Genomic DNA, 26,463 nt, shown 5'->3' on the forward strand with positions numbered 1-26,463 from the left:
CAGTCTTCAGCCACATGAAATAACTTCAAAAGACTACTGTCCACTCCAAAGGTTTTTCATTTATTTTAGAATGAAGTATTTAAGAATATTTGATACAACTACTACCTCCACAATCTTATCCCTCATGTAATACCACTCTCAGATATATTCACCAGGTCTTTACTTTTTTTTTTTTTTTTTACTTTGGAAAGCAGTGGATATTTCATGCTTTTCCTGGGGCTTGTCATTGACAGTGAGATTTGGAAGTTACGTTATATTCCAGAGCACACGTACTTCGTCCAGAGGGGTCTTGCACATGGGCCCGTAAATGGCTGCTGTTCCAGGTGTAATGTGAAGGAAGGAAGGTCCTCCAGCTGCTGTTACCTAGGCTTTAGGGCCTAAAATTACATCATGAAGAGGTACCTTCATTTGGTTTGTGAGATGCTGTATTTTCCCCATTACGGGGCCTTTTAAAAATTAGTTTTACTACTTTTTGTTGAGATATAGCACATGAAAGGGCACAAATAATGGCCTGGTGACTTTTCAAAGAGATCAGTGTAACCAGAATAAGAAATGCAGCATCAGCACCTCTTGTGTTTTCCCTCTAGTTACCGCCTCCTCCAAAGCAGAACTGTTGTCCTGACTTTTAGCACCAGAGATTAGTGCTGGTAGTTTTTGAACTAGCAGTTTTTGAAAATACGGCATATAGTCTTTGCTTAACACAGTATTTGTGAGGTTCACCCATGTCATTGCACGTGGTAGTTCATTAACCTTAAAACCTTCCTGTGGCCCCACACCTTACATGCAGTAGAGGACAGCTGCCTGCGCAAGGCCCAGTGTCGTTCCTCCGGTCCCGTCCCTGGCCCTATGTCCCGTCCCTGTGTCCCGTCCCTCCTGCGTGCGTGCTCCAGCAAACGGAAGTCAGAATCCAGGAGGCTTCAGGTTCTTTGAGGGCATTGTTTCTGTGTTGGTTCTTAATAATTGTGTCTTAATTGTTGAATAAATAGATTATCATATGATTAAGGATATATGCCTCTTTTAATGACTATAATGAATAAGCAGAGCTGTTTTAAAATATCATTATCATCCACCCCTGTTGTGTTAATTGGAGTGTCTTCTTGGTTGACTTAAGTTTGCAACTTAATGCAGTCATGGGGTCTTTGGTTTTCAAAAACAAAATGATCTACAGTCTAATAGAAATAACTGTAAACAAGTCATAGTCTTCCTAAAGCATGCTTTCGTTTCCATCAACAGAATCCGACGTGGCGGAGTCTCGACTTTGGAATAATGCCGGACCGTCTTGATACGTCTGTGTCTTGTTTCGTGGTGAAGATATGGGGTGGGAAGGAGGACGCCTACCAGCTGTTGATCGAGTGGAAGGTTTGCTTGGATGGGCTGAAGTACTTGGGTCAGCAGGTAAGGTGAGGCTGCGTTTCAAATAGTTGTCTTCTCTATATTAACCTCTTCTTCTGATTGCACATTTTACGATTGTTTACCTAATTATAGAAATTTGGATCAAGTATAAAAAAAGCTTTAATTGAATAAGCTTATGAAGAAGAACCCTAATCTGCTAATTTAAAAGGGATTTTTTTATTTGTATGAAAGAATATGCTTTTTTATAGCACAAGGCTTCTTCTGTCTTACTGGAGTTCTTCCCCTGAGAATCTGAAAATTAAGTTGAAAATAAGGAACAAGGAACACACACTATTAATATGAAACACCTTCTTTTGTGACCAGAAGCACTGGGGTTTTCTAGGAATAAGAAGAACTAGTGCCTGCTTTTCGGGCACAGGGATGACACATGCCTGTCCCGCAAAATGTCACCCATTCCCCGTAGGTGATGTAGCCGGGCAGTCGCAGCACTCTTCCCGCCGAGCCCAGAAGTAGCACCACGATCCTTTCTAACACGATTTCCAGGATGCAACTAGCAGTGCGCTGGGACTGCATGTGAAACAAAATCTGTTTGCCATTCCTAGACATAGGTTATTACAGTTAAGGTTAACAGCAGCCTTGTGAAGGTTGATACTAATTGCTCTTATTTCCCAGATGGGAAAATTGGTCCTCGGGGAATTTAAGAAACTGCTCAAGATCACACAGCTAGCTGGAGCTAAGATTTAAATCCAGATCAGCCTGACTATGCACTGTCTCTATGCTGCTGCACTCTGGTATTTATGCCTGGTCCTTGGTAACCCGCCCGGCTTTACCTTGGAATGCATGCCATTTCAGTTTTGTGGTGCCTGTAGGACTACTGTTAAAGGTAACCCTAAAATGTTAGTCATATCTACAAACGTCCCTGATGTTCCTTAATATTTTATTTAATAATACATAAGCTGTGGTATTTCTTTTTAAAATAGTTTTCAATTGTATTTTATTGATTATGCAATTATAGTTGTCCCAATTTCTCCCCCTTTGTCCCCTCCACACCCTCAGGCTATTCCCCCACCATTGTTCATGTCCATGGGTCATGTGTATAAATTTTTCAGCTACTCCATTTCCTGTGCTGTATTATAAATCCCCAGGGCTATTCTGTAACTACCGATTTGTGCTTCTTAATCCCCTCCCCTCTTCACCCATTCCCCTGCACCTCCCTCCCATCAGGCAACCATCAAAACACTCTCCGTATCCATGATTCTGTCTCTCTTTGATTTTTAGACTCATTTGTTGATAGATATGTATATATTGACATTTTATTGTTAATAGTTCTGATCATCTTTTTCTTAAATAAGTCTGACGTGGTCTGTAGCTGTCCACTGGGTGCACAGTCTCTGGGGTTTCCCAGGTGGTAGAGGCCAAGGTCAGCCCCCATCTGTGTTCTGCCCGGGTCCACTCTGCTTGAGCTATAAAGCAATCTGAGATGGTGCTACTTGTGCTGGGCTTGGAGATTCCCAGTGGAAGCCAAGCTGTGAATCTAGGCGACTGCTGCTAGTGCCGGGCCTGGGGCCTTGTAGCGAGGGGTGCAGGGGTGGGGAGGCTCGCTGAGGCAGGCTGTTTGATTTCTTCCTTTCTAATGTTTATGTCTCTTTTCTTGTTTTACTGGTTAAGATCTCAGTGTTAAAAGGTCGAAGCGTAGTGTGGACATCCTTGTTTTATTCCTGATTTGGGGGAAAGTATTCAGTCTTTTCACTATTAAGTGTATTAGCTGTACATTTTTGTAGATACTTTTATCAAGTTGAGGAAGTTTCTTTTCCTTTGGAGTGGATTTGATTCACTAACATTCAACTAAGGCTGCTTTCATCTAATTCACCGGAGGATATCTGTGTGCATTTTCTCGAAAGTCCTTGTCTGCTTTAGAATCAGAGTAATGCTGATCTCATAAAATGAATTGGGAAGTGTTTACTCTTCTGTTTGGGGAGGAATTTGTGTAGAGTTGTTATTTATTTCACAGATGTTTGATAGAATTCTTTAGTGAGGCCATGTGGGTATTAAGATTTCTTTATGGAAAAGTTTAGAAGTATGACTTCAATTACTGTGTTAGGTCAGAGGCTGTTCAGGTTCTGTCTTCTTAAGTGGACTTTGATGGGTTGTCTTCCAGAGAGTTTGTTGATTTTACCTAAGATTTCAAGTTTATTGCCATAAAGATTACTGTATCCATTTCATGTACGTAGGATATGGTGATGCTTTCCATTTTTATTCTTGCTATTCATAGTTTCTGTCTTAAAATCATTCTGACTAGAGATTTACCAATTTTACTATTTTTTCAAAAATTATGTTTTATCTCATTGAATATCTTTATTGTTATTGTTTTCAGTTCTACTGATTTCTGCTTTTATCCTTATTAATTTCTTCCTTTTGCTTGCTTTGGGTTTAATTTGCTGTTCTTTGCTAGTTTTTTTAAGGCAGAATCCTGGATTACTGATTTGAAACTTCTCTTGTCTAAAAGAAGCATTTAGTAAATTTTCCTCTAAACATTGCTTGAGCTGTGACCTGCACATTTTGATATTGTGTTTTCATTTTTAATTAGGAATATTTGAAATTTTCTCTTTTATTTCTTCTTGACCTATGGGTTATTTAGAGGTATGTTGTTTAATTTTCAAACATTTGTAGATTCTCCGGACATCCTTTGTTTGTTGATTTGTACTTCAATTCTTTTGAGTTTAGAGAAAATAGTTCGTACAACAGCAGTCCTTTGAACTTTTTTGAGATTTATTTTATGGCCCAGAAGAGATGATCTATCTTGGTGAATGAATGTTTCATGTACACGTGATGTGTATTCTGCTGTCATTGAATGTAATGTTTTACAAATGTTAATTAGACTAACTTGGGTGGTAGTCCTAGTGAATTTTGAATGATATGTTACAATTAGCCAAAGGAGAAAAGGTGTGGATAGGCACACAAATAAGACCATAATCCAATTCATTCATTTTTAGTTGAGGAAACTAGGCCCAGAACGATGACGCGACTTGTCCAAAGTCACACGCTGGTTTGTGCCAGAGCTATGCTATAACCCGTTTCCTGAATAGCCTTTAGAGGTAATGGAGTAAATCATGGTGTTTTACCCAGAGGTCATGAACAAAGTTGGTCTTGACTTGGGTTTTGATGACAAAGAGACAAAGAAGTTTGAAAATAGATCTGTTCAAGGTGGAAATTGGGAGCATTTGTTGAACTGCCTACGTGGGTCATGTGTAATTGCAGCAGTTCTTGTGCTTAGTTTAAGTGGCTAGACCTTTGTATCGCTAACAACAGTCATTGTATACCTTTTAATTGTTTGGGTATTTTTTTTATATTTATACCACCCTTTTACATGCAATAATGACCTGGGCCCTTTGGGAGCAAATTTTGTTATTTTACTCAATCAAAGCGAGAACACAGAAGCCTAGAGAGATTAAGAGATTTGCTAAAGGTCACAGAGTTTGGGGGGTGTAGGCTATTGCTGGATTGCTGCTCAGACTATGTTTGTTATTCATTTCATTAGCTCTCGTCAGCTGTCTTTTCATAAAGGGATCCAAGTGTCAGGTTGTGGTTAGATTAATAGAGCTCTGTATTCTGTTGGGTCACTAGCCTATAATTAGTGAATTATATGAGTATGATCATTATACCAGCATACTATCATTTACTCATATACTATCCTTTAGTATACCTATATATACTAAAGGATAGTGTACTATCACTTCAAATAGTATATCTATATTTCTTAGTAACATAATTTAACAGTACTGAAATTTACATAGCCATGTGGAATTTCATGTAGCCTGTTTATTAAGCATGCTTTTCTTTTTCTTTATTAGTTCAAGAACAAAGGGATCTTTCTGAGCTTTGATTGCCTGATTCTGATACATTGTTAGATTTCCCTCTCCCAACATTATTCCTGTCTAACTTCCAAAAAGTACTTTCATTTTCAATGATCTCTTTTAACGTTTATGACGCCTCTGTAAGATGCAGCAAGGAACATTTTCTGCTTTTGGCTGATAAAAAGAGTTAAAGAATATGGACCACTAACACTGATTAACTACTATAAGTTGGGTAGAGTGCTGGGCACTAGGACTCTAAAGGTAAACAAATCAGAGTTGAAGTTGGAAGTAGAACCCGAATCACTTGATTTTAAAAAAATTAATGCCCTAGCTGGTGTGGCTCAGTGGATTGAACTCCAAACTGTGAAGCAAAGGGTTGCTAGTTTGATTCCCAGTCAGGGCACATGCCTGGGTTGTGGGCCAGGTCCCCAGTGGAGGGGTGCATGAGGGGCAACCACACATTGATGTTTCTCTGCCCCCCTCCCCTATCTCTAAATAAATAAATAAATAAAATCTTTTAAAAAGTTGATTATTTATATCCTCACCTAAGGACGTGCTTATTGATTTTAGAGAGAGGGAGAAGGGGAGGGAGAGAAACATCAGTCTGCTGCTTTTCATGTGTACCCCGACCAGCCCGAACAAGCAGCCCAGGCCTGTGCTGTGACCAAGAATCAAACCAGAGACCTTTGGGTTTGTGGGATGATGCCTAACCAACTGAACCACACCGGCCAGGGCGATTTTTTTTTTTTTTAAGTCCACTATCTTTTCAAGTACTAGGTCAAGTTGGTCAGGTTGGTCAAGAAGGTCAAGTTGTCTCTTATTTTTCAGCAGACTAATTCAGTACCATCTTCATGAAGCTTATGTCATGAGAACTTGACCTTCATATTAAATTTGCCCTTGCTGTTAGGTTCCTACCCCCCAGCTCCCTCCAGCTGGTATATTTTCTTACAGTTTTAAAAGTAATACATGTTCTTTGTGGGCACTTGGGAAAATTTTGAAAAGCGCAGAGAAGCAAATACAAAATTATGTATAATCCTTTTGCTTAGCTACAACCATTGTTAACATTTAGATTCATATGACTTTAATCTTTCTCCTTAGCTGTATATGTGTATACAATATTTTATGTTTGTAAAATTTTAGGTCCCTTCTAATCTTTCTAATACTTTCTCTTTTCTCTCATAAAATGAAATACTTCTTGAGATAGGTTTATAGCTTTATTATACATTTATCATTGGAGACTGATCTTTTGGTGGTGTTGTATTTAGTTAAGTAAATCATGTGGGTAGGTAAACAGGAAATGTGTGATTAGTTTGCTCTAGTAATAGAGGCAGGAGATTTGGAGGGTAGGTAAATGTTCACAGGGATTTTCTGCTGCTGGCTTTGGCTCCTCCATCTGTAGCTAGAAGAAGGAGAGAATGAATTTTCCATCCTGGTAGTTTTTGTTGTCTTCCCTACTTGAACTCTCAGTTAATCCTTCACTGCTGAAGCAATTAAAAATTGTTTTTAGCCACAGCTCTTCCTGATCAAGTAACTAAATCTATTTTCATGTCTCACAATTGGATATTTATACTATTTTGAGTTAGTTTTTATCTTAGTTCTTCCGTTTTAAACTTTTAATCTTCCTACTTTTCAGGTGAAGTTTGATTTGAGGTGGCACTGACTGAACGCAGATCGGTTGCACTTGGAAGAGAATAGCATGCAGACAAAAATTAAGCAGACATTTAAAGATTTTAGGGATTAGATATTATCTTTAAACTGTCTTTTTGAAAATAAAAAATATTAATCTTTTATTTTTCCCCCTAGGGCTTCATGTTTTTTAAGGTACTCCTATAGACTAATGGATTGTGTTTCTCTGAGATAAGAGAAAGCTTCAGAATCCCTGTGCTTTAGGAGTAGTCTTTCCATAACAACCTCCGGAAGTGTTGGTGGAAAATGCATGTGAATGGTGGTGCCTGTGACCTCACATGAAGGTTTTGTGAGGCTTTTGATCACAGCAGGGTGCTCTCAGTCGATCACCTGGCCCGATGATTAGTTTTCTGCTGGCTTGTAAGGCACAGCCAGCCGGGGTTTCAGCACCGGAGTATCCCTCCTGCTGCAGCTGTCACTCTGTCATCAGATTGAAACTTGATTCGAATGAGAAGAACTAATAGTATGTTTTCCTCCTCTCCTAGATTCATGCCCGCAACCAAAATGAAATAATTTTTGGGCTGAATGATGGCTACTACGGTGCTCCATTTGAACATAAGGTAAGAGGACCTTCCCAGTGCTAGGAGTTTTGTTTAGTGTGGGTATGCTGTGACTTACAGGGCAAAACGCCCTGTGTAAACAGGACCACGTTTTAAGTATTACCGCAAACTTGTTCAGGTTGGTTTAGGGTGAATGCCTAAAACATGAAAACTTAGTTTGTAACCACACCAATTCATCTTTTCTAAATCTAAATTATCTTCATTTTCCTCAAAGAAAATCTAAACTGCTCTTTCTTATTCTACATAGTTCTTTGGGGATTAAGAAAGAGTGGTGAATTTTGATTAAATGCAATGCAATAGTATTAAATGTTTCAGATATCTTTTACAACTTCCAATACAACTAAGAAACAAAGAGTCAAGTTATATTATAGTTAGTGCGATCTCCATTTCTAAAGGTGACTAGAGAAAGGAGAGGGACGAGAACCCGTATTCAGCGAGGACCTGCTGTTGATGGTGCAGTGCCAGGTGACTCACGCTCTGTATTCCACTTAATAGTATCACAGACCGCAGTGTGTTCTCTACATTGTTTGCTCTTAGTGATCATGCCGTTTTATAATTCTGGTTGTCTGAGATCCTTTTGTTAGAACGCTCCATTGTTTTACCAACTATTTATTGAGCACCTGCTGAATGTCAACCACTGTGTTGTAAGTGCTGAGGCTACAACAGTGAGCAAATGCATGTTTTCTTGCTGTCATGGAGTACGTGGAAGAGAGAAACATTCATAAAGGAACCTAACAAAAATATGTAAACTCAAAAATGGTTGTCAGTGCTATAAAAGCATACCATGAGGACCTTATTACCTACTCTAATGGCTCAAGAAAGGTCTTCTTGGAGTCTTGGCATTTAAGGTTATAGTTCTGGGGATCAGGGGAAGTGAAACATTTGGAGGGAATGAGGGGTCATTGCAGGCAGAGGAGGGTAATGTGCTGGAGGCCGTGTTGTAGAAGGGGACGTGGTGCGCTTTGGGGACTGAAGGAAGGTTAGAGTGGTGAAGGAGAACGACACCAGGTGAGGCTGGGGAGGTAGGCACGGACCCTGGAATATAGCACCTTTTATAGGGTTATATCTTAATAGTGGAGTGTGCTGAAGGATTTTTAGCCTGGCAGTGATACAGATTTGTGTTTTTATAATTTTGCTCTGGTTGTAGTAAGGTGTTACTGTAACAGAGACAAGATATGTGTGGGAAGACAGTTAGGAGAATGGTGCAGTATATCAGGTAAGAGGTGCTGATACTTCGGAATGGTAGGGTTATGGTAGAATAGAGAAAGAATGGATTAAGGACAATTTAGGAGTTAAAACCATTAGGACTTGGTATAATTTGAATTTAGGTTATGAAGGAAAAGCAGGTATTAAGGATGACTTGGATTTCTGTCTTGGGCGAAGTAACTGAATGGATAAAGGTGCCAGACACGGAGAGACTAAGGGGCATTGGAGGAAAACCAGGTTTGGTGGAGGCAGATCATAAATTGAGATTTGATTATATAGGCTTTGGATGACTTTAAGATACTGGTATGTAGATGTTAAGGATGCATTTGGGCATATGAGTCTGGAGTTCAGAGGAGAGAAGTGAATTAGAGATATAAGTATGGGGGCCAATGGCAAATAGTCACCGAAGTCATGAGTACAGATAAGACAGACCAAGGACAGGGGCTTAATAACCAAGCCTTGATGACCTCTGCCTTTTAAAGGCCAAGTAGAGCGGGAGGCAAATAGTGACTGAGAAGGAGTGGTGATAAATATAGAAAAGCGGGTGAGGTCTCTTATAGACTCTCAGGCCAAAGGAAGAGAGATTTATAGTTGGTTGCTTATGTTTGTTGTTGTTGTTTCAATGGGAGGGAGTAGTCAAATTAGCATGAGAATTGAAAATTGCTCATTGGTTTTAATGGCACAATGGAAGCTATTCCCAGTGACTTCCTCAGAACTCAGCTCAAGCTGTGATAGACAACCTTTTCTTCTTTATTTTTCAGCCCTGCTCATCTTCTGAGACCCTGTAGTACATCAACACCTTATGCATACCTTTGACATAAAGTATACCACTTTACAACTCTTCCTTTCTAGTCTGTAAGCTTCTTACGGACAGATTTCTGTGTGTAATTTTGATTTGCTGGTACCTATCATAGTTCTTGGGACAGGGTGTTTGCTTTGTAGAAGTGTCGGAGTTACTGAGAGGATGTGGGACGGCTGCTGGTGTTGTCTGTGATGTGCCTTCCACAGGTCAGGCATCTCGACACTGTTGAGGGATCGAGTTGCTCCTGCCACTGGTAACCGACTCCCCATCCAGCACAATGACCCCGTTCCCACTGAATGTTACTGTGCATCAGACACGGTTTAGACCCTTATGCCTGTCGCTGTGTTTGATCTCCCCAGGGCCCTGTAGCAGATGGAATGGCAGTGGAGGTTTTGAGTAGGCCAACAACCTACTGCTTTCTCCTCTTCCTGGTTTGGAACGAATGGGCTTTATTACACATAAAACTAATTGGCAAATGTGGCTTACCGTGTTTTGCCATGTATAACACGCTCCTGTGCATAATGCACAACCATGTTTTGGGCCCAGACTTTTAGGGGGGGAAAATCTTTTGTTTTAACTTTTAAATTCAATTATTTATTTATTTATATTTAGAAACAAAACCGATTATTGTATTCCAGGGTATTATTTTGCATACAGATATCATTATTGCTTGCTAGAGTTACACTTTTAATGCACAAGTCTAAAAATATTTAAAAACATAGATATGGAATTAATACTACCCATCTATAACACGCATCTTTATTTTTCCCTCCAAAATGTGGGCAAAAAGTGCACATAATACACAGCAAAATATGGTCAATTCCTCAACTAAAGAAGTTGTATATATGTCCTTCGAAATTCAACACCCCCCCCCCCCAAAATACAATAAAACAAGCAAAACCGGTACCTTCCCCTTATACAGACAAAGCCCGATCCTCTGTGCCCAAAGGGGGATTTACCTGTGCTTTGGACAGGCTGCTCCGGACGGGAGGAGAGCAGCGGAAAGAGCCGAGGCAGCTGTGCTCAGGTTCATGTCCCCGGCCCAACAATCTGGTTGTCCGCCCACACAGGGAGGAACTCGTGAAGGATTCAGAGAAACAGGGAGTGTTCATTCTATGACCATCTGCCCTAGGAGATGGAGTAGGAGCTCTTTTCTGTGGACACGTGGGGGTGTGGAGTGTCTCCCCCTAGCCATCATAACAATGGCTAGTTTTAGTGAGCACTTCTGTGCCAGGCACTGTGCTGAGTGTTTGACGTGTTCTACCTCATTTAAACGTCAGAGTTGTCCTTCTACAGAAGAGGAAGCTGCCACAGAGAAGTGAAGTCTCTTCCCCAAGATTACACAGCTACTCAGTAGCAGAGCTGGGATTCTAGACCTAATGGTCGAAAGATGTTTATTGAATATATGATTGTCACATTGCTACCTTTTATTCTAAAGTCCTTCAGTTAAGGAGTTTTATAAATTTATAAGTCCTGCTTGTCTCCCCCCTGCACCAGCTTCCAGATGAACACCTGACGTGGAGGCAGAACCTTAAAAAGGCATTTTTTTCTTTATTAAGAAAGCAGGGTTTCCAGTCAGGCTGGCAGTATAGGTGCACACTTTGAGACCCTCTGCTACTCCAAACAAAAAGCAACGATTGGTGAAATTGGAGAAATTTAAAGAGGGCCTACCTTGCTAAAACAAAGGGAAAAAAAGCATGATACTAAACATCCTTGAGACAGAAGTGGAAAGATGGGCTCCTCTGGGCAAAATGAACCCAAACGATCACCAAAACTGAGCAAGGGCTCTCCCCGAGACACCTCAGACGTCCAAGAGACACCGCCGCTCTTTAAGGATAATTTAAAAGGGAATATCTTGACAGCTAGCAGAGAAAAAGGGAGTACTACACAAATTAGGGCGACAGCCAGCTTCTTAGCAACAGTAGATGCCAGAAGGAATGTATCTTCAAAGTCCTGTTAACCATTAATGTATAATTCTGTTTCTATGGACTTCCAGTAGAGAGTGCAGGTGGCAGAGACAGTTTTAAAGGCACAGAGGTTGAGCGTTCGACACGCACAGACCCTTTGTCTGTAGTGTACCGAATAGTGCGGATGGGGAAGTGGTTCCAAAGGGAAGGTGTGGCTGGCAGCAGCGGGTTACAGCAAGGCGCACAAAAATGTTTCAAATGTTGGTGAATCTAATTAAGTGCTGTCTGTAAACTAGCAAGCAAATGAAGACTAATATATAGGGAGCATGTGGGTTTAAGGTCGGACAGACTACACCATTGTTATTCAGAATGGAGCCTGTGGACCAGAGCTGGTCCAAGAACTGGCTGCCACCAGTCTGTGGTAGGCAAATATAAAAAGTGAGAGTGGATGTTTCATAACTTTTGTGGCAATTTGATATATGATGCCTTTTTATTGTCTTTTACAAAAGTATAAGTTCATAAGTAATTAAAGAAAAAGCAACTGGTACTTCCCCACAGAGTTTGGGAAGCACCTCTCTAGACAAGGATGAGAAGGTGAGGGAGGGGTGTAAAGAATTGAGACCGACTGCGGCTGCTGGTTAGTCTGGGAGCGGGGGAGAGGCGCTCCACCACTTCAGAGTTTCCTAGAAAGCTTAGTGGCCAAGTGTGCATGTTATAAATGTAAAGATACCCACTAGTGGCTGTAAACAGAGAATACACATTTTTAATTAGTAAAGGAAGAAAAGGGAATATAAAGAGTTGAGTTTTGTCAACTTGATAGTAGACAGAAAAGGAAGACAAATGAAAAGTAAATTATAAACAGGAACATGTGGTACAGTGGTAGAAATAAGTCCAGAACTACTTATAATCACAGCGATTGCAAATGGATATCATGTCTGTGTTGGAAATACTCTGTGAAGGACTTAAAAAAGACTGAAGCAACAAGACTTTGAGAACAGGATTGTATTTTAAGAATGTGTGTTCTATGCAGAAGAGGGAAGAGTTACATTTGTGAAGCAATAAGGGTGTTTTAAAGCAACTTTTAAAATAGTGATAAATTTTTGTTGACTAGTTTTTCAGCATTCTTGTTCTTTAAATTGGCTGAAACCAGAAACTTTTATTACTACTTATGATGATTCTGTTGCTGTTAATCCTTCTGTTTGTTTGTTACTTAAAGTGCCTTTAGCTACCATGGGTCCAAAAGCTGAAATTATTTATTTACTCAAACTTTTGCCTCTTTTCTAAATTTGTTTCTCAAAAAGGCTCTACTCACTTCAGAAAACTGTTGAGTTTTTAGTGAATGTCTCCACCATAACAGACGAGGACTTCAGTCTCACTACTGAATACGCTGCGGGTCTGAACCCTCTGTTCAGTGACCTCTGCTGGCATCGCCAGGGAGAGCGATATGTTCTGGTTAATTTTGTGTCATGAAATTTCATTTATTTGACATACAGATGTGGAACTCATGAATATTTAACAGACACAAGGAAATAATTGAATAAATGATTATGAAAACCTATCTTTAGTTATAAAAGTGATCAAAATTTTTTTCTATGAATATTAAATACCTACTAGGTGCCCCTTATTTAACAAGGTACTGGAAGGGAGAAACAATGCAGTTTTCCCTGCTGTTGTAGGGAAAGCCCGATTCTTCCCTACCGTGTTCCCGTCCCTCTGTGTCTCCTTTTTCACTCAGGCTTCACTTCTGATGCTTGGAGGTTTCTTCCTACACTGACAGGTCATTCTCTGAGAACCACCTGGGTGTCCTACAGTTTAACTCACTTCTAACACTAGCTACCTGGAGATAGGGTCACATGCTACAGGGTAAGGGCTCAGTCCCTAAGACTGTCCCATCTGCTCCCGTCTCATGCCAGCCTCAATCCCAGGTAATCAGCTGTGCCTCTGACCAACCAGCTCTAGATTCAGGGTTCCAGTGACCCCTTCTTGGGTTCCATTAATTGGCTAGAGTGGCTCACAGAGCTCATGGAAACACAATTACAATCACCAGCTTAGTAAAGAATCTGATACAGGATACAGAGGAACACAGCCAGGCAGAAGAGATGCATTGGGCAAGGTCTGGGAGGGCCCCGGCCGCAGGAGCTTCTGTCCCTGTGGAGCTGGGGTACGTCACCCTCCCAGAGTGTATGTGTAGGCCAACTTGAACTCCACCCTTTCAGGGTATTATGGAGGCTCCATCACATAGGCATGATTGATCATGAACTCTGTTCTCAGCCCTTCTTCCTTCTTAAGAGAGTGGAGGGTAGGGCCGGAAATTCCAAGCTTCTGATCATGGCTTGGCCTCCCAGGTGACCAGCCTGCATTCACTCTTGCCTCGTTAGAACAAAGGCACTCCTTTCACCCAGGAATGGTGAGAGGATTTGAGGAGCCCAGTGTTGGGAGGCCTAGTAGTCCCACAAAAGATGCTTTGTAGACTTGTCACTTCGGGGAATGACAAGGGTTTTAGGAGCTCTGTGCCAGGAACTGGGGCCAGAGACCAATTGATATAAATTTTATTATCTAACAGGTGTTGTGGGGTACAAATGTACTAGACACATATTCACAAACACTTATTCTTCTAGTTGAGGAAATAAAACTGCATGTATTGCAGAAGAGCTCTGGTTTACAAATAGGTTTAGTTTGAAAATTGTTTTGGATATCAATTATTTGGGTCTTACAGATAATACAGGTGAATTATAGCAGAACCTTAAATAATTTGAAGAGCACCTTAGGAAGAGGTGCTTTTTCAGATGTTTGGGGACTATAAAAGGGATACCGTTGTAACTTGAAGTTGGGGCGGATGGTGGCTGGTGAATAGGCCAGGTGGCCAGGTGTGGTGTTTTCTAGGTGGATTTAACTGCAGGGCAGCGACTGGGGGTGGGGGGTGGGGCAGGGTGGATTGAGGGGCTGTTGGGCCAGCTCTTTATCCAATAAGCTGGTGCCCTTTCAGACCCAAGTTCAGGAGTTACGCCCTTAATGTAGATGTGTAAGATGATCTTTGCCTGAATTTCTTTTTGGCAACTACTCTTTCCAGGAGGATGCTGTCAGCCACCTGGGCGAGTGCACACTCCTAGTGGTTAAGGATGTGGGTTTTGGAGTCAGATTGATGTGAGTTTAATTTCAGGCACTACTGCTCTTTACCTGTGAGAGAGATCAGGAACCAATTGAGTTATGTCTATGTTTGTCTCTTCAACTGTAAATGGAGATAATTTTTACCTCATCATAAATGGTTTCTGAGGATTAAAGATGATAATGTGTGTCATCAGCCCGGCATGTGAATGGTGTTCAATAATAAATGGAAACTGCTGCTCACTAGGCTCTAAACCTTAGGATAAGAGAGATTGCATCCTCAGTGCTTATCTTTCTGTCCACATTGTGTTTCTTCCATCTGGCTTGTGGGTGCTCAATAAATACTTGTTAATGAATGCAGGCGAATGCTTGCTATATTTAAGATTGTCATAGCAATAATTTTGAGCTTAAAAATCTTGAGGGGATGCTATTTCTCTCTTCACCTTACTTTACCTCCAGCCCAATCTTTTGAAATTTTATTTTTATCTCACTCATACTGTCATAATTAACTGTTGGGTAATATTGGTAAGAAGTCTTTTGTCAAACTGGAAACTGTGGCAGCAATGTCTTCACAGTCCAGTAGATGGCAATGCTTTCTCATTTTAGTGGAAAAGAATTAGAGCAGGAATTAAAGGAGTAGAGTCCAAGTGAAAAGGTTCAAATCATTTGGAATGAAATTTAGGAGATTGAAATAGCAATTTAGTGGTTAATTTCACAAATGCAGCCACACAGCTGGATGATCTCAAGTACATAGGTTGAGATGGAAGATTTAGGGACATAGCGAGTTTCATGGTTTGAGAGCCTGTGCAAGTAAAAATTTCTTATTTTATATTTTCCAAGGCATGATACTTTTGAAAAGTAGAAAACTGGAATTGTAATCCCAGTTTTGTTTTGGTACTGACTTTCTGGAGCACGTCACTTAAACCTCTCTTAGTTTTAGGTCTCTCATCTCAGAAGTAAGACTCTCCTGATAAACGCTGGAGGGAATACTAAAGTTATCTAGCTCAACACCCTTATTTCATGAATGAAGAAACTGAGGCTCAGGAAACCTCATATCTCTTGAACCTGACGCGGCAGGTTAGCTTCATGCTAGAGAAGATCACTTAGACATAGCCAATATAATGTATGTATGTAATATATGATAGAATAAAATCACTGCATACTTTCAGAGCTCTTTTATCTCGAAGAATTTGCCTACAAAGTATTTTACTCCATTGTTACAATAGCCTGTTAGGAAGGTAGAGCATCTGTTATTTGCAGTTTGGGTGGCATTAGTAGCAGGAATCTAACGGGTACACCATGAGCATTCGGGAGAGGAAGTGAATGGACAAGATAGAAGGAAGAGTCAGTGGCAGAACGAGGATCCGAACACATCTCAATATTTCTAGATAATGCGCTTTCTGTGTCATACCATGTCACCTGTGTAAAAGTGATGGATAGATGATGTTCATCATTTAATTTGCTTTTGAGGTTTCTTCCATCATTTAACTTGATTAACTATGATTGTGATTATATGCTGTTAGAGATATCTTCTTTAACTTACAGCAACTCAGGTAGGCAAGTATTAGTATTTTCATTTTGAGGATAAAGATTCTGACACCTAGAAAAATTAGAGAGATCCATTTAGTTAACTTTGTGGAACTTCGAATTTAATAGTGGCTACTTCCTCTTGTTAGTCTAATTAATGGATGCTAACTTGTTTCCAAAGCACGTTCCACAAAGTACACAAGCAGAACATCCAGAAACAGGGATTAAGTATCTCAAGCAGCCCGTGTGTTAACAACAGAGAATGAGCTATGGTATAATTTCTGTACAGGTCTGAAACAAAAGTTGGAAAAATCATAAAAATAGCTCATTCATACACATACCCTATGCAGTTTTCCCTGCAGTCCCCTTGCTCCTATTACAAAATATAAGAAACGAAGACGAGACAAATCCCCAGGGGCAGTTTCTAATAGCTGCCTGCTTTGTTATAAAACATCTAGGTACATGTGAGCTCAGTTTAGGTCCAGGGTACAACTTAGTTTCTGAATTGTTTGAGTTAGTGCGATATCCTGGTCACAGTACTGCGCCAGGTAGCTGGCGAGCTTTCGGAAACTGCTGTTGCTAGTTTTCATTTGCTGAGTGCCTACTTTGTATCAGATACTATACCAGCTACTTCATGTGTTTCTGTTTAACCTGTGTGACAACTCCACAAGGTAGTTAGAGCCCCATTTTATAGATAGGACACCCTGGAAGAGAACATTAACGTGTCCGATCCAGGATTACATAGCTAGTAAGGAGGCAGGTCTGTGATTCAAACCCAGATCCAACGGGTTCAAAGGCCTTTTCTGTGAACCACTATGCTATGTGGCGTCTCCACATGTCTTCTGAATTCAAATAGCATTTTACAGTATCAAGTCTCTACCTTTACATTTAACCGGAGATATCCACTAGGCGCATTGTGAGAAGAAAATGAGAGAGTCCGTGAAAAAAGTGCTTTGAGTGGTATAAATTGCACAGACTTTTGGTATTTATTGCAGAGTGGGCATGCAATGCCCATGAGGCCGTCAACCCACTGAAGTCCACATAAGTTCCATGCATTAGTCACTATGTTTGGCTTCCCTCTGAGTCTCTTTTTCCCCTTTCTCTTGGATCAAATTAACTTCTGACAGATGTTTGGAAAATCATCTTATCCTGTAATTCATATTTATAAATCCTGCTGCTGCAGTGTGGTCCCCATTCTCTTTCTTCATTGAAGCCAGAGAATAATCTGGGAAAACGCCACGTTTCCTGTTATGAATTTGGAGGCTCTTGTCTTCTTAGCACAATTTTTGAGCTTTTCAGATTTTTAATACTGGAAAATTCAAAGCCAGGCATGGTCCTTCGTATAGATATTTTAGATTCTTGAAAAGTAAATAGAAACAGCTTGACTCGTCCTCACTCGGGGATTCAAAGAGTTTAAATTTTTTCTTTAAAGTTTTGAAAACTAGTTTTTACTCTTCTCCCTTAGAGTTGTGATGAGGGCATTCTTGACCATTTTCCTTCCCTCTGGTAGTTTCGGTTTAAACTGTTCTACAAAGCCAGGAATCCTTTTCCTTCACTTAAAAAATCTCTCCACCAGTGCTAGTTCACATGATGTCCCTCTTGCCTTCTCTTCCTCTCTCACTTCACTCTTTTTTAGAACTGAGGTTGTGTCTTACTTTTGTAGTCCCAGGATTTAGCACAGACATAGTAAATATTTCACCATGAGTGACTGAAGTCTCCTAGGACCACATGGCTCCTATCTCTACCTAAAATATACTTTTCATTTAAAGCATGGCTGCTTTAGCAGGGTCACTTTAAAGCCTGTCACCAGGGAGTGGGAATGATGACCATCAGTCCACTTCATGCTTGTACTTTGTGACTATGATCGCGTTTCTTTTTGAGGGTTGTTTTAAACACTGGTGTATGAACAAGAATCTATTTATCTCTGTTGATTGGAATCAAACATTAAAAAGAACGGATTTTATTTTCAGGATCTGTATAGCTGTGCTTCTCATTCTTCTAACACTGTTCTTCTCATTGTTTCTCACTGTACTGAGGGAGAGGAAAACATCTGTTGTCTCAGGCCTCAGACCAAATCAGGGGGAATGGACATTTTTAGCTCCAGTTCAGCGTCTGAGAAGAGCCCTCTCCTCCTTCACAGCCCAGCGTCTGGGCTTCGTCACAGTGCAGAGGCAGAGGGCGTCCGAGGCTTGAAGGTGCTTGACAGAGATACTTGCCCAATTTCCCTCAGTTTTAACTTGGCTGACACTTAAAAGTCTATTAATGTTCAGATAAACATGCACACATAGGAACACAGGCTGTCTGTTGATTCATCGGGTAGCTATTTTAGGACTAGTTGTACAAATAAATACTACGTTTTAAAAAAGTATATGCATTGCATTTGAAAATGTGTTCAAGTAGTAGAATGAGCCATTGTTTTTTTCTTGCCTATCATGATTTCTGAGTCTACTTAAGTAAGTAGAGGGACTGTTTACAAAGCTTTACTTACAGTTGTAAGAGTAACATGTAGAAGACGGACAGGTCTGCCAGGGCAGGCTTTCAGTGGAGCCCTTACATTACTGTCCTTAGGCTTCCACGTGGGCCTTTTGTCTTCTCGTTACTACTGTGTCTGGATGCTTCAGGCTCCGCCCCGGTCTGCATCTCCTGTCTGTGTTTCCATGTATCCAGACTGTGTCAAATGGCTTGGATGTTTCAAGAGTCACAACGCCCTATAGCTCCCAAACTGAGCTCCATTTCCCTCCCTTTCAAAAAAACCCCCTCCTTCTGTTGTGTTCCTTAATCCAGTGAATGGTACTGCTATCCATCCACTTTCTCAAGTGAGAACAGGAAGTCATCCCAGACCCCTCCCTCTTTTTAACAACCACTTCTTTGTGGGCGAGTGGCTAGGTACGGGGGTGTAGAGGAATTGAGCAAAAATTTTGAAAAAGAGAGAAAAAACTCATGGATACAGACAAGAGTGATGATTGCTGGAGGGAAGAGGGTAGGAAAGTGAAGGAGGGGATGGGGGAATAAATGGTGATGGATGGAGAGTTGACTTGGGGTGGTAAACACACAACACAGTGTACAACGATGTTTGATAGAATTGTGCACCGGAAACCTGTGTAATTTTGTTTACAAGCGCCAGCCCAGTAAACTCAATAAAAAGGAAAGATAATCCCTTGTTTGAATCACTTCTGATGATGCTTGCTAAATATTACTTCTTTCCTGATTCTTTTCTTTTTTAAATTTTATTGATTATGCCATTACAGTTGTTCTATTTCCCCCCCTTCATTCCCCTCCACCCTGCACCCCCCCACCCCTACCATTCTCCCCCTTTAGTTTATGACCATGTTGATAGCCAGGTTTATCTTTCTAAAATGCTGTTCGTGTCCCTTCTTTATTCAGGTCATTTCCGAGTAATTAATGAACGGCTGATAAGGTCTTGCTGTGCCTGATCTGTTACCTGAATTCTAAGTGCCCCATCTGTAATACTTCCTTATGCTAAAACTGCCCCATCTCAGTTTCAGCTCAGATCCCATTTCCATAGAGTGGCTCTCTGAGAATACCCCCTAAGTCCGGTTTGGATACCCTCTTATTCTTCACAGCGCCTTGCGTTACATTTTCCTCATGACTGACCCTTATCCTGTTACATTCTTTTGGCCCATTTGCTCACCTCTCTTTTTTTATTTAGAATGTAGACTGTGTAATTTATCCCCAGTGCTTAGTACTGTGCCTAGCATAAAATAATAATTTAATAACAATTTGGTGAATGAAGCTTCTGTAGCAGCAGATCATTAAAAATTCTATTGGGATATGTTACTGGGTTGTCATTAGTGGTATAGCTTGTTACTCAAAATTCTAGTTCTCTTTTTGAAAGTGGTTTTGACCATTTCTGCATAGACACCTGTCATTTGTAAATTATTATACTTAAAATGGAACTCTATCTTTCTCTCCAGGTTTGCTTTCCCGTCCAATTTTCCACCTCTTTATGAACTATTTCCCCATTTATCCAGGTCTCAAATCTTATAGTTAGATTTGATTGATTTCTTTTATCCACTCGATTCAGTCACTAGACTCGACTCTTTTGAGTCCTTCTTTGAAATAACTTATATCTGTGGCCACTTTTCCATCTCCATTGCCATAATCCAAGCTCAGACCGGCATCCCTAGAGGGCTGATTACTGCATTAGTTTCCTGGCTGGCCTGTGGACTTCAGTCTCTTTGTATGCACTCTGCCGTATTCACCACTGCCTCATCAATCTCCCTAAAGCACACTTTCATTTGGGTTGTTTAGAGTAACTTCTCATTGTCTGCTAGATGTGCACACATCTCTGACCCGATTTCCTTCTCCCCGTCAGCCTCAATTCAGTTGGCGATTGGTGGCGTAGTTCTTTAGGTTCTATCTCTGTTTCCATCTTGACATCCTCTCTCCGTTTTCATAGTTTGAGCTCACATTACCTCTAGTTAGTGTGGATTTTTAGAATAGCCCCCTACTGGTATTTGGGCATTCTGCCTCCTCCAGTTTATATTTGTTATTACCAGAGTAACCTTCCTTAAACGCAGGTCTGATCATTAACACTGTCAGAAAACTGTCACGAGTCCTTATTCACCAAAGGTTGTCTTGGCTTTTTAGCATGGTACCCAAGGGTTTCTGAGCCTGGTCCTCTCAACCTAATTTATTGATTTGAGAGAGAGAATGAGAGAGAATTTGTTATTCCATTTATCCCTGCATTCATTGTTGCTTCTTATATATGCCCTGACCAGGGCTTAACCCGCGACCTTGGTGTGTCGGGCTGATGCTCTGACCTGCTGAGCTACATGGCCAGGGCTCCGCCTGATTTTTCAGTTCTGTCTCCCACTGTTTCCCTCTTCGGGGTTCCAGGTAATTTTTATATCACTGATGGTGAACAAATTGTACCGCTATTCCATTTTCTTCAAATACAGTTTGTGTTTTCCTACTGTCATGCTTTGTCCAAAGGTATTTGGTCTGTGTGGGACTTCCATTCACTGCCCTTTAGCTCATTAGCATGTCTCGGTCTATCCCAAATACTGCCATTGGTTGTGATCTTTGATGTTCTGGCTTCTACTAGATGGAATACTAACCGTATTAACCGTATGGACCACCTGTAGCTTCTATTTTTAACCTTTCTTATGGTACCTTTGCATTTTTACTATACTTGGAAACTTAACTGGGCTGTGGACTTCAAAGTGTACTCGCTTGTATACTTTTGTACTCACTTTTGTATTAGTATACTCTGTGTATTAGGTGTTTAGTAAACATTGAAATGTTTTAATACTGTTTGCTTATATATATATAAATGTATATATACACTTATATATAAATGTATGTATACATTTATATATATATGTATATATATATAAATGTATAACACCGTTTGCTTTATGATCACTTATCCCATCAACTGGATTACTTCAGTATAATTTTTATAGTTTTAATAAAATTAAGAACAGTCTTATGACTTCTATAGCAACTAAAAACCAAAAATGTACAGTAACACATTTTCAAAGGTGCCCTGGTTGCGTGGCTCAGTTGGTTGGCGCATTGTTCTGTGAACCGAAGGGTTCGATTCCTGGTCAGGGCACATGCCTAGGCTGTGGGTTCAGTCCCCGGTTGGGGTGTGTATGGGAGGCAACTGGTCGATGTTTCTCATATCGATGTTTCTCTCTCTCCCTCTCTCTAAAATCAATCAATCAATTTTGAAAATGGATGTCTCATTTACTCATTTAGTATAGGGTTAAGCAAACTACAGGCCACATGTTTTTTTATGGCCAGCAAGCTAAGAATGGTTTTTACATTCGTAAAGAATTCAAAGGGGAACACAAAGAATATGTGACAGAGATGACATGTGATTTGCAAAGCGTAAAATATTTACCACCTGGCCATTGCCCGGGAAAGTTTGTTGACTGCTGATGCAGAAACACACCTGACCATCTGCCTGGAAGAGCCCCTGCTCACTGGATATGTGAGAGTATCTGTTTCCTTGGACGGTTTAATAGGTGCGCACTCAGACCTTCTGTGAAAGAGAATGGGTAGGCCTGGCTTCAGAAGAGCTCTGAGTGACATGTGAATCTCCTCTGGGCTCTTTGGCACTTGGCAGTATCTCACACAGATAACCAGATACAAATGAGCCGTTTCTTTCCATTACAGCCCTTCATCAGAGGTCTGCCGGGACTGCACATCTGGTGAAGCCAGAAGTCATTCAGAGCAAGGCTCTTAGCGTATTTCAAGAATGATAATTGCTAAGTGGCGGCTGAAGCAGAAGGGTTTAATAATGTCCTTAAGTTGCCTTAAATGTACACGGACCCAGAATTTCAGAACTGGAAAAGGTCTTAGAGATCAAGTACAGCGTGGTCATTAAGAACATGGGCTGTGGAGCCAGACTGCATGGCTCTTCCACTTAATCCTCTTCGTGGCTCAGTTTCCTCACCTTTAAAGTGGGGATAATAATAGTGTCTATTTCACAGGGTTGTGTGACTATTAAGTATGTTAACCTTTAACATATTAGCATTTAGGTATTAACATTAACATGGGAAACAGCACTTGCCTTGCACACTGTAAATGCTCAAATGTTTTCCTTGCGTCTGTTGCTGTCATTTTAAAATGATTTTTTATTAGTAGTAGTCTCATCTGATTTTATAGTTACACTGAAGCCCAGAGGAGTTAAATGCTTTTTTTTCACTTCCATGACAGGCAGCGTGGAGTAAAACCTTTCATCTGAGCTCTCTTTCCCTGCTGGAATGTGTTGCTTTTAGTTGTGTGTTAGTGGATGTAGATGAGCTTTTGATGGGAAAAAATGTTTGGCAGCTTTTTGCATAAAATAAAAGTTAAGTAGAATGTCATTAATCATTTCTCCTGAGAATCTTAGATCTACTTGTAGTGTCTTTTATTATTTTGGATTTTGTAGCTGGTTCCCAGGACTGATCTATCTCTTGTCTCTGTTCTCTTTCTCCACATCTGCCCTCATGGTGTGTACATCATTTCATAGCCATCTTTCTTTTTAAAAAAATTGAGGTGAAAATCACACAACATGAAGTTAACCATTTTAAAGTGTACAACTTAGTTGCATCGGTATGTTCATAATGTTATACAACCGCCGCCTCTGTCAAGTTGCATAATATTTTCATCACCCTGAAAGAAATTCCCGTACCCATTAAACACTCGCTGTCCGTTTTGCCCTCCCCAAGCCCCTGGCAAACACCCGTCTGCTTCTGTTTCTGCGGATTTACCGGTTCTGAATATTGCACATGAACGGAACCATGCAATATGGAACCTTTTGTGTTTGGCTGCTTTTACTTAGCAGAATGTTTTTGATGTGCATCCACATGTAGCATGTCAGTACTTGTTTCCTTTCTGTGGCTGAGTAATATCTCATTGTATGAGCATGCCACATTTTGTGTATCCATTCATCCGTTGACGAATATTTGGATTGTTTCTACCTTTTGGCTATTTTGAATGGTGCAGCTCTGTACATTTGTGTACAAATATTTAAGTACTGGTTTTCAGTTCTTTTGGGTATATACCTAGGAGTGGAATTGCTGGGTCATACGGTAATTCTGTTTACATTTTTGAGGAATTGCCAAACATTTTTTTCTAGAGGCTGACCATTTTACACCCCAGCAACGGACAATGTGCAATATTGGTTCTAATTTCTCCTTATCCTTGCCAACAGTTATTTTGTTTTTTTCCTAATTTAAGAATTTGTCCACCCCCCCACCCCCCCATCCTAGTGGGTGCAAAGTAGTGTGTGTGTGGTATTGATTTGTATTTCCCCAGTGACGTCACATCTTTCCATGTGCTTGTTGGCTATTTGTGTATGTTTTGTAGAGAAATGTCTCTAAGTTCTTTCACCCCTTTTTTGTTTTTAATCCTCACCTGAGGACATGCTTACTGACTTTAGAAAGAGAAAGAGGAAGGGAGGGGGAGAGAGGAGGAGAAAAACAATGATGTGAAAGAGAAACCCTGATTTGGGGACCAAACACACAACCATGTACCCTGACCAGGAACTGAACCTGTGACCTTTTGGTCTACGGGACTACGCTCCAGCCAACTGAGCCACACTGGCCAGGGCCTTTGCCCCCTTTTAAATTGGGTTGTTTGTTGTGTTGTCGTTGAGGAGTTTTTAGAGTTCTTTATGTGTTCCGAATATTAGACTTTTTATCAAATACATGATTTGCAAACATTTTCTCCCATATGTGGACTGTTTTTGTACTTTCTTCATGGTGTTCTTTACACAAAAAGTTTTAATTTTGATGAAGTTCAATTTATCTGTCATATCTTTGGTTGCTCATGCTTTTGGTGTCAAATCCAAGAATCCACAGACAAATCCCAGGTTATGTAGATGTACCCTTGTGTTTTCTTCTATCATTTTATGTTTTTAGCTCTTACAGTTAGCCTTTGATTGATTTTTTTAGGTAATTTTTATATGTGGTGTTGGGGGTGAACTCACCACGTATTCTTTTGCATGTGGCTAGCCCCTTGTTTCCGCATCATTGTTGAAAACATCTTTCCCCACTGAATAGTCTTGGTACCTTTGTTGAAAATAATTGGATATAGATGTATGAGTTAATTTCTGAATTCTCGGCTCTATTCCATTTATCTTTGCGTCTGCCTTTATGCCAGTGCCACACTTTTGATCACTGTTACTTCGTAGTAAGTTTTGAAATGGGGAAGCACGAATCCTCCAGTTATTGTATTATGTTGATTGATTGTCATTTATTGAACCACCCTTACATACCTTGGATAAATTCCACTTGTTCCTGGTGTATAATCCTTTTAAAATTATTTTTATAAAAAAGATTTTATTTTTATTTATTTTTAGACAGAGGGGAAGGGAGGGAGAGAGAGGGAAAGAAACTTCAATGTGTGGTTGCTCCTCGTGCATCCCCTACTGGGCACCTGGCTTGCAGCACAAGGCATGTGCTCTGACTGGGAATTGAACCAGTGACCCTTTGGTTCACAGGCTGGCACTGAATTCACTGAGCCACACCAGCCAGGGAAAAAATTATTTTTAATTGTGGGAAAATATACATACTATATAATATTTACCATCTTAACCATTTTAAGTGTACTGTTTAGTGGCATTAAGAATGTTCACATTGTTGTGCAAACATCATCAAAACTCTTATCATATTTTAAAACTGAAACTCTCTACCCATTAAACTTTAAGTTCTCGTGTTCCCCCTCCCCAACCCCCTGGCACTCACCCTTCTACTGTTTCTGTGAATTTGACTCCACCAGGCACTTATATAAGTGGAATCACACAGTAGCTTGCTTCCCATCACTGGTTTCTTTTACTTAACATAATGTCCCCAAGAATCATCTATAGAGTTTTCTTCTTTTGTAAGGCTAAATAATATTCCATTGTATGAATATACCCATTTTATTTATCGATTCCTCTGTTGATGAGCATGTGGGTTGCTTCTACCCCCTTGACTAGTGTGAATAATGTTGCTATAAACGTGGATGTAAAACATATCTCTTTGAGTCTTTGCATTGTTCTGGTATAAACCCAGAAGTAGAATTGCTGGACTAAATCTTATAAGCCTTTTAATATTCTGTTTGGTTAACTTTGCTAGTATTTTGTTGAAGATTTTTGCATCTATATTCATAAGAGATATTGGTCTATAATTTTCTTGTGATATTATTGTCTGGCTTTGGTATTAGGGTAATACTGGCCTCACAGAATGAATTAAGGAGTATTTCTCTTCCATGTTAGGGCAGACTTTGAGAAGGATTGGTGTTACTATTTTTTAAAAATGATTGGTAGAAGTCACCAGTCAAATCATGTGGTTCTGGTCTTTTCTCTGCTGGGATTTTTATGATTACTGAGTCAACCTGTTTAACTTCTATTATGACTTTGTTAAATTAACATTTGTTGAGTGGAGCACAGGGCACCAGATGGTGATCCATGGTACAACCACAGGCCACAAGAGAAACTTAAATGGGGAAGTTTATTAAAGTCACAGGTTCTAGAGGAATTAGAGGACATGCCTCAAAGAGCCACATGGGGAAGTCGAGGCAGGAGGCAGAGGCAGCCCCTCGTTGCATCCCTTTATTAGCATCTGTGGGTGGAGTGCACTCACTTCATTTGTGCTTCTTGGTCAATTCAAACCAAAAGAGCAGGGTTTTGGATAGTCTCCACGGGGATTTTTATTTAAGGGGCACATAGGCATTCAGGTGCTGGTAGCAGGGGATACTGTTTGATTACAAGTCATAAAGGAACTTACATTTGCTCTTAATTCTGTGGGCTGCTATCTGTGGCACGTCCTTACTGGAGGGGGCTACCGTCAGTTTAAGGTCCTCACAGGCTGCTGGCCCAAGTCAAATCCATGCTGAGGCAGCAATACTGTGGGGAGGCTTAGCTAAACTCGAGACGGACGGTTTATAGGGCTGTCAGGATTGTTCCTTCTTGAGTCATTTTGGTGTTCCTAGGAGTTTCCATTGTATCTAGGTTATCTGATTTG

General features: G+C 40.4%; 1 protein-coding gene across 3 annotated transcripts in view; it reads left to right on the top strand.

Moving 5' to 3' along the window:
• The window catches only part of UVRAG (UV radiation resistance associated), a 281,275-nt gene that overhangs the window by 48,255 nt on the left and 206,557 nt on the right, over positions 1 to 26,463 (top strand). For 2 of the 3 annotated variants that reach the window (XM_037131554.2, XM_037131552.2), the window contains exons 4-5: positions 1,234 to 1,395; positions 7,379 to 7,453. In XM_037131554.2, the coding sequence (XP_036987449.2) occupies positions 1,234 to 1,395; positions 7,379 to 7,453 (237 nt within the window). Of the gene's footprint in view, positions 1 to 1,233; positions 1,401 to 7,378; positions 7,454 to 26,463 lie in introns of those variants that run through there. The other variant, XM_037131553.2, reaches the window with a different exon arrangement.

Source organism: Artibeus jamaicensis, unplaced genomic scaffold (assembly GCF_021234435.1).
Source record: "Artibeus jamaicensis isolate MK-2021 breed Jamaican fruit bat unplaced genomic scaffold, CSHL_Jam_final contig_64, whole genome shotgun sequence".
Lineage (NCBI taxonomy): Eukaryota > Metazoa > Chordata > Mammalia > Chiroptera > Phyllostomidae > Artibeus > Artibeus jamaicensis.